The sequence below is a fragment of the Rutidosis leptorrhynchoides genome, chromosome 1 (genome assembly GCF_046630445.1).
Source record: "Rutidosis leptorrhynchoides isolate AG116_Rl617_1_P2 chromosome 1, CSIRO_AGI_Rlap_v1, whole genome shotgun sequence".
Classification (NCBI taxonomy): Eukaryota; Viridiplantae; Streptophyta; class Magnoliopsida; order Asterales; family Asteraceae; genus Rutidosis; species Rutidosis leptorrhynchoides.
Window position 1 is genome coordinate 622470857 of NC_092333.1, and position 9552 is coordinate 622480408.

The window sequence follows — 9552 nt, forward strand, 5'->3', positions numbered from 1 at the left end:
AACGTCTTTGTGATACCCGGAACTTACACGAATAATATTTTCACATATTATTTACATTCATGATTAGTTTTAGTAATCATTTTGACTAACTATGGTGATTAGTTAGTTACTTGGGCTTTAATTGAATTTATTTGTTAAATACTTGAACTTGGGCTTGACAAAGCTAATGGACTCATGAATAAGGCTTATAAGCCCACCCTACATATTAAATGGACTTAATTTAGCCCATCACACTTGTAAGTAATACTTTCAAACATAAAATAGTTAGTTTAAGACACTTGGGATAATTAACTAGGTGGAAGACAAGTTACTTACAAGCATGCTAGTCATCTTTCCCCCATATATTCCCCTTTTCCCATTCCACACAAACACCTTCTCCCCATACATGGAAAAATGCATTTTGACCCTTCCCTTAGACCATTTTGGCCGTCCACTTTAGGGGAATGGGGGGGGGGGTTCCATTTTCAAATTTTGTTGCTACTTATTTACTAGTATTCTCTCACATTTACACACACTTCACTTTGCTACTTCTCTTTCTCTCATTTTTCTCTCTACTTTGTAAGTAACATGAACTATTTTCTCTTCTCTTTCTCTCTTAAGAACCACAACATTCATCATCATATTACTAGTTTCATTACTTGTTCTTGTTTAATGTTTACTTACTAGTTGTTTATTGATGTTAAGGATAAAGTTTTCTAACTTGTATCTTCATCTAATCTTGGTTACTTTCATCTTTTATTGTAAAGAACCAAGAACAAAGAATCTAAACTTTCTAGTTTATGGTTCTACAATTAGTGTTTTAAAGATTTAAAGTTCATAAGTTCTAAAAATCATACATGCATTCATGTTAGTAAACTTAAAGTTTACTTTCTAAAGATCAAGACCTAGGCTTGAATCTTTAAAAGTATGAAACTCATGAACTTGTTGCTTGTTTATTTAGTTTTTCACTTTCATTCTTGCACTTTAATTACACTTTACTAGTTGATAATCAAAGTTTTGTAACTTATGGTTTCACTAAAGTAAAGATTCAAGTGTTAGTACTTATGATTCAACTTAATGACTTTACCTAGACTTGCACTTGGGTTATGATGGTCAAACCATGGTAAAAATGATGTAAACACATCAATGAGTTGTACACTTGAAGCTATAGGCATCAAGGATGAGAACCATGATGAACATCAAGCACCAAACTCACCGGAACCCATTATTTTCTGCTTTCCTGTTCTCTGCTTACTGTTCTGTCCAAACCCTACTGACCTGCTGTTTCTGTAACAGACCAGTAGACCTGGGCTACTGAGACCATGATTTTTAGATAGAACTTTTCGATTAGATGACTTTTCATATAAGACTTGTCTTAATCCGAGTTACGGTTTAGAATCTACGGCCCTCCGAGCGTCACTATGTCCATTTACTTTTCTGTTTTCTGTTTACAGTTTCTGTTTTTCTGGTTTATGTAACAGACCAGTACACCTGGGCTACTGTAACCTTTAATTTCAGATATCTCAGTTCGTGTAGATAACTTTTCATATAAGACTCGTCTTAATCCGAGTTACGGTTTAGGATTTATGGCCCTCCGATCGTCACTAGGTCCTTTTAACGTTGTGCAGAAATTTCAGACCTACTCGCACTTAAACCGTCACCACGGTCAAACGAAGACGAGTTTGCTTCTAGAATTTTTACCACACTTAAGGGACTCATATACGGAGCCATGCCCACTGGTCTCACCTTAATTCAGTGAGGGTAGAGGCCGTGGTGACTGACTGAAGTCAACCTTTGTTTTAAAATACATTCATAAACGAAACTCACTTACGCCTTTTGTTAAATGATGAATGATGATGACCCTTAAGACCTTAATTACATACTTTTAAAACTATTCGGATGATTTACTGACTTAGTACTATTTGACTTAGGTTGAGGACCTTCGGACCGATTACTTGCACACCTTTTCCGAACCGACTTTACGACTACATTATCATTGTGAGTTATAGCATTCCCTTTTTACTTTAACTTATTTTGGGAACTGAGAATACATGCGAATTTTATGTTTTACATACTAGGCACGAGTACTTAAACTTTATATATGTGTGGGTTATACAACGGCACAAACATTCCCTTTAGCTCGGTAACGTTTAATCATTGGTTTTTGAACCGTGAACGCGAATCTTAGATATGGATCCATAGGGTTTGACATCCCCACTCGGGCTAGTCGCGCTAGCATTTAACGAGTGATTAATACTTCGAAATCATACGCACTTGCCAAGTGTACTTTCAGGGGGTATAAACGTTAAGTTAGTTACCAAGTGCCCACGGTTAACATATACTTTATCATACTGTTTTGAAACGCTCTTTGTAGCACTGAAATCTCGTGGCCTACCTTACATACTGTTATACTTAAACTATAGCTCACCAACCTTTGTGTTGAAGTTTTTAAGCATGTTTTTCTCAGGTGCTTGAGGTTAGCTTCTGCTGTGTACTAGTCGTGTTGTAGACACCCGCTGCTTAGAGTTGTCATCGCATGAACTACTTTACCTTGCATTCAAACTTTACTACTTTTGAAACTATGTTATGTAACGACCTTTGGGGTCACGTACACTTATTTATTGCTTCCGCTCATTGAAGTATACCTTTATTGTAAAACATTTGATGTCGGTTATGACGTCACCTTTTTATCGTGAATGCAACTTCTTTTATTACAGCATATAGTACTTAACCTTGTAATGATCCTGTTGTTGATGATTCGTACATGATGGTTTTGTACGGGGCATCACAGGCTTGCCCGTAATTCAAACGCGAGTCTATGGTCTTCTATTTGTGATGCAGGAAAAACCGTGGATGATTTAGGGATTAATTTCTCTAATTCGTTCACTCGCAAGATTGGGAATGGGGCGAATACTCTTTTTTGGGACGACTTGTGGGTTGGGTATACTTGTCTTAAATACAAGTATAACAGATTGTACCGATTGGAAAGAAACAAAAACGCTTCAGTCCGAGATAGACTTTCAGGATCGGGAGAAAATACGGGTGGAAGTTGGGCCTGGTCTAGGGAACTCACGGGCCGATCTGCAGCCCAATTCAGCGATCTTCAAGGCCTGGTGCAAAGCTGCTGTTTGGATCGAGAGAAAGATGACGAATGGGATTGGAACTTAGACACACAAAACGGATTCACAGTAAAGAAAATGTCGCAGGTTATTGATGGTGTAATTTTAGGAAGGGAGAATAACAATGTGGAGTCTCTACGTAACCGCCTAGTTCCAAAAAAGATTGAAATATTTATATGGCGAGCTAGGAGGGGTCGGATTCCGGTTCGGGTGGAATTAGATAAAAGAGGTATTGATCTACATAGCTTGAGGTGTCCGGTATGTGATGATGGTATCGAGACGGTTGATCACATCCTTTTCAAGTGTAATTTTGCGAAAGATATTTGGCTCAAAGTGCTTAACTGGTGGGGTTATGGTCCGAGTAATTTCGGGTATGAAGACATGTTCTTAGGTACATTCGGTTCTTCAGCTTGTGATAATAAACGTAACTTTTGGCAAGCCGTTTGTTGGATAGCTTGTTACTTAATTTGGAAGAATAGGAATTTTAAAGTTTTCAAGAACAAGGCTTCGACGGTTCCCTCGTTGTTAATGGAAATTCAAGCTCTATCTTTCGATTGGATCTCGCGAAGGCACAAAAAGCATAAGATGGATTGACACTCTTGGTTTAATAATCCTTAGTCTTTCTATTGCAACCTTTGCAATTTCGAGTATTGTTATAATGGCTGTTATTGTTTAGTTCTTCGTGGTTGGCTGTAAACATACGCACTTCCGATGTAATTTTCGTGTTTAATTCAATTTAATTGCTTTTCAAAAAAAAAAAAAAATATTCATCGCCCTTTTATGAAATAAGCTTTAGGTTTAAATTTAACTCGTGAAATCCTTGAGTTGAAATTTAACTCATCTCCCTTTACATAAACTGAATATTGGTTGAAGTGTGGCTCTTTGAGAAGGTTCGTATCGGATCAAATCTGGGTTAGCGTTGCCCCTCAAAATAACCCATTTGTAAAATCAAGTTTATCAAAATCGTGTTCTTGGTCATACAATCCAAACATGTAAACCTTGTCTGGAACTCTAACGTCGTTTTGGGTATAGGATCAATGGTAAGATTGTAAAGTTGTAAAATTGTAGTTGGATCGTTACCAAATTCGTAAAGTATTATAATAAGTAAGATTGTTTTATTTTTCTTAAGTTTCTATAATACTTATTTTCGTTATAAACTTGTATAGTTTATTAAACTAGGATCATACAATCTTGATTGTATTTTACGGCTCTGATTTTGTAAAGATAAAAAAGATTTTAGGTAATATCTTGACAACCTTTAAAGATAGAGTCATGTGGGTTTTTTCGCTAGAATCTAATAAAGAAGCAACAGTATCCAACCGTATAATCAATAGCAGTGATGGCGGGATATCGGGAACCTGGGGTTGGCGTAACTTTGTTAGGGGTAGAACTCAAGATGAATTAGTCAAAATTTCGGAGATGTTGGCTCTTTGCCCTCTTATGTCTTCAAGTGATGATAGCTGGACCTGGAATCTGAGCTCAAAAGGAACGTTCAAGGTAAAAATTCTCGCTTCATTGATTGATAAAGAAACGTTGAATGGCACGGGTCCTTTAAATGTGGTGCCATGGATTCCATGTATTCCAAATAAAATCAATGTTTTCGCTTGGAAATTATCGTACGATAGGCTTGTCACACGGAAATTTTTGGCAAACAGGCAAACAGAGGAGTTTATTTAGCTACATCACTTTGTCCATTTTGCAATGGTGAACAAGAAGATAGTGAACAATTGTTTATAAATTGCAAATACACTGTCCCTCTTTGGAGGAGCTTAATTTCTTGGTGGCATATCAATGATCCTATCCCAAATGGTCTTCAAAACGCGAGTAGTGCTGCAAGTTTCCAGCTTTCATCCGTTAACGCATCTAAAGTCTTCTTTGCTCTAAGATTAACTCTCATGTGGTTGATATGGAAATGGCGTAACAAGCTCATCCATTCTCCAATGGATTCAAGGCGATCAATTCTCAATGAAGATGTTTTGGCAAATCTCAAGGCGTCATCTCATTTGTGGATAGGTAATAGATCAAACTTAATTCATGGGAGCTTTGAAGACTGGAGTTTAAATCCGAACGACATGATCGTCTAAGGAGTTCAAGCAGTTGGGGGAAAGAAAATTAGAAGGTGGCTTTGTTCTTTTTTTAGTTGGTGTTTCACTGTAATTCATTTAGCTTTGGCGTTTGTATTTGGAGATTTGGTATGCTTACCTTTTGACATTTTGGTGATTAAAAAAAAAAAAAAAAAAAAAGTCATGTGGATAAATAAACATTATGCAAGACTAACTTCCTCTTTATTAATAAACAAATGCCCAAAACCAATTAAACCCGTACACACATTTGATTAAACGTGAGATAAATCACAAACTACCGGTAATTAACCAGAATCTAATATTAACAACATTCTTTCCTCGTACCAAAACTAATTAACATTAACATTAACATAGATTGTTGTTGATAGTCAGATATTTATCATCACCAACCACAAATACATATAAAAGACGAATTGATCAACAACAATAAGAAATCATATCCAATACCCTCAAGGTTTTTCAACATTAATTAATCCAAATAAAAACTTGATTTTCATAATATTAAATATCAATTATTGTATCAATTAAGTCAAAAAAAAAAAAAAATTAGGGTAGTTTTCATAATGGCTACATTTGAAAGCTGGAGAAGAGCCTTTGGTGCTATCAAGGATTCCACAACCGTTAGCCTTGCAAAAGTTAGCAGTGATTTTAAGGTTTCTTTATCTCCTATTTATAAATTTAATAAATCATTATTTTAACCAAAAAAAAATTATCTTCTAAAATAGAATTTTCAATTTTTAATTAAAGAATATTGATATCGCAATTGTCAAAGCTACAAATCATGAAGAATGCCCTCCTAAAGACCTCCATGTTAGAAGTAAGTTTTCTGGTTACCAATCTTGCCGTTCAAAAAAAAAATAAAAATAAAAAAAAAAGTTTTCTGGTTACCAATTTTTTTTCTCTCAAATGCTCTAATCATGTTTTAAGTTTCGTAAATAAATTATTTTGCATAATTTTAGGGATCATTGTTGCAACATCTTTTTCTGCACCAAGAGCAGATGTAGGATACTGTATTCATACACTTTCCAAGAGATTAACAAAAACCAAAAACTGGATCGTACGTTAAATCTTCTTCTACGATCATTTTAAACAAATTGTTTACCAAAATTAAGCTCAGTTATAATTTTTTCGGTCTTGTTCTACTTTATAAACCGCAGGTTGCAGGGAAAACATTAATGGTGTTACATAGGATTTTAAGGGAGGGTGATCCTAGTTTTAGAGAAGAGTTGTTGATTTATGCTCGTCGAAAGAAGATATTCCAGATTCCAGAATTTAGAGATGAATCGAGTCTACTCGGTTAAAAACTTGCTTGATGTCATATTTGATTATTGTGTAATCGTTTTGTTTTTGACATTTTACCTTGATTAATTCATGAAAACTTTACAGCCTGTGATTGCTCTTCGTGGATTCGAAATTATGCTACGTATCTTGAAGAAAGAATGGAGTGTTTTAGAGCTTTAGGATTCGATATTGAGACCGAGCGGTTGACAATAGCGCCAGGGATGGGCAAGGTTTGTCCTCATTTTCATTTACGAAAAATATAACTACTTTAACAAAATTGCTGGTTTTGGTAAACGGATAAGGTTTAACCTGTTCAGTCTACCCAGAAACGGGATTATTTTTTACTAGTTTAACTGGATTATGTTTTGATTGTTTCCGACCTCTAAAATTGTTGGTTTTAGCTACTATACATATTTTCTAAGTACTATAATAAAACTCACAAATAGACAAACGTGATTTTTGGTCATTACCCTTCAAACATAAGGGCCATTCAATCATTATTTTCTTGGGTGGATATTGTTACGCCTGATAATCTGATTCTAATTATTAATAATCTTTAAATTATTTGTATAAACCTTTTAAACATTCTGTTATGGGTCACAGGCCTACAGTAGAACACGTCTTATGAACATCGATGAGCTACTCGATCAGCTGCCTGTTATGCAACAACTTCTACATTGTCTCATCGCTTGTCAGGTAACCGCTCATTAAATTTTCAAAAGCGCTTGTCAAAATGAAAAATCATATTCAGTTTTAAAAGATTGATATGAATAAGTTTTTGTTACTTTAGCCTGAAGGAGCAGCTTACCAAAATTGTCTTATACAACATGCCTTCACATTTGTACTAAAAGAAAGCTTCAAAATTTATGCTGTGATTAGCGATGGGATAGTTAAACTCATTGAACTGGTACCAATTCTGTTGTATTTTGTTTGTTTTAGTGAGTTACATTTTGCACAAAAAAGCTAATGATAATTAGATTAAACCAGTTCTTCAATCTTTCAAAAGATGACGCTGTTAACGCTTTAAACATCTACAAGAAATCTGGAAAACAAGCAGAACAACTTACCGATTTCTACAATCTTGGAAAACATATGCGCCCTGCGATGAACATACAGTTTCCAACACTGAATCAGGTTTGATTTTTTTGCATGCTGAATTTGTTTTAACAGTTTAAAGATTTTGATTTAACGTCCTTATTTAAATATTCAGCCTCCGCCTTCGTTTCTTGCAACAATGGAAGAATATGTACAAGCAGTGTCTTCAAATAGTTCAATGTTGGTAAGATCGATTGATCATTTATGTTTGTGTTAACATATGCAAAAACTCGATAACAAATTGTATTCATTATTTTGTCTTGATTTGAAACTTTAAGGAACATCAAGATGTCGTAGAAGTGCAATCATCAATAGAAATCAAAAAAGTTGAAAACAAAGAGGTAATTCAAGAAGATCAAGAAACCGAATCTACGACTCAACAAATAGTAGAAGTAGAAAAAGAAGAAGTTCTACCTCTCATAGTCATTGACGATAAGGATTGTCAAGTGCGTAAGAAACCTTTAACAAATTATATCGCCTTTTTTGTTTTTATATGAACAAATTATCATGTGTTATTGTCTTCAAATATTTTGTAGGAAGTAAACGAAACAAGTAAAAAGGCTGCTGAACTAGCCGATATTAATGCATCACAATCGCCTCTTCCAATTGTTCAGTACGGTAATATAATACGGTAACACCTTAGACAAATTTTATATAAATTGAAAAGATGTTAATTAAACAGTTTCTTCAACTGATTTTTTGTTAGGTAAAATGAATCTGGAGCGAAATAACAGCGTCAAATTATCAGGATGGGAAGTTGCAGTTGTTACCCCATCAAGTAACACTAATAATGATACTAATCTTATATCACAAACCAAACCGGTAATTAGTGTTGATTTTTACATTGATTAAGCGTGATCAAGGAAAACCTTATCCGTTTTTTTCATAGATGCATTCATATATGGATGGTCATTAACAAGATACATGTTTTTGTGATATAACCTTTAGGTTGGTGGATTCGATATATTGCAACTGTACAGTTTGTATGAAGATGACATAATGAAGAAACAAATACAAAATGAGTATTGTAAGCAACAAGATCATTTAATGGTCAGAATGCAGCAACAACCACTACAGCAACAATATGTGACGATGAACCAACAACCGTATCAACAATTGTATCAACAACAACAAAATATGTTGATAGCTTATAATCATCAGCAATCATCATCCACCCAGTATTTACAACGACAGATGTCGAATCTTAAAGCAAATGCATTAGGAGCTGGTATCAGTTATCATCCTCAGGGGAATCAAGGATTAATATAGAATCAATACAATTAGTGTCTATTCAGAATGTAACTATATTTCTATTCGATTTTTGGTAGTGCAAAGTGTAAATTGTTCGTTTATATCTGAAATGCCGTTAGTTTTATGTTACACGCTCCATTAGGGTTTATGTATAAAACAAATGTCAAGATCTGCGCCTTCTAAGTTGCGCGCAATGTAGTTCATTGGAAAATGAGCGTCTTGCTCCAACTCTTTGTCCAACTCTTTGTCCAACTCCTCATCTTCAGTTAGATCTACAATAGGAAATGCGCAAGTGAATATAAAAAAAAAAAAAAAAAAAGAGAGAGAAAAAGGAAATGTTGTGAAAATAAGAAGTGTGTTTCATGTGCTTACTTTTCTCGGCATTCTTGTAAACACTTCTGGTTTGCTTGCAAGATTAGAAACGTCGGATTCACTGTCTTTGGCGGGTTTCTTTTTTAGTTCGCTTGGGCTAGCTGCGCTTTTGCGTTTGCCCTTGTCAGCAGTGTCGGTTAACACATCTTTGTTGAGAAGTGGCTCATAGATTTTGACTTGATAATCGGGATCCTTGGGACCAAGTGCGACAACACTACAAAAAAATGGTCATTAGTGACCATTTTTTAGTGACCACTTATAATTTAGTCACTAATAATATTATTTTAGTTACCAATAAAAAAGTTGTCACAGAATTTTAGTCACTAAATATTATTAGTGACCTAAAAAATAGTCATCACTAAAATATAGAA

The 9552-nt window shown here is 34.7% G+C and overlaps 1 protein-coding gene across 1 annotated transcript; it reads left to right on the plus strand.

Moving 5' to 3' along the window:
- Positions 1–5745: 5745 nt before the first annotated feature.
- On the plus strand, positions 5746–8827 carry LOC139848563 (putative clathrin assembly protein At5g57200). Its single transcript, XM_071838292.1, has 13 exons — positions 5746–5835; positions 5930–5999; positions 6142–6239; positions 6340–6478; positions 6569–6693; positions 7067–7159; positions 7254–7370; positions 7451–7597; positions 7674–7742; positions 7837–8043; positions 8095–8176; positions 8265–8380; positions 8507–8827. The coding sequence occupies exons 1-13, from the start codon at positions 5746–5748 to the stop codon at positions 8825–8827; spliced, it is 1674 nt and encodes a 557-aa protein (XP_071694393.1).
- Positions 8828–9552: the final 725 nt, after the last annotated feature.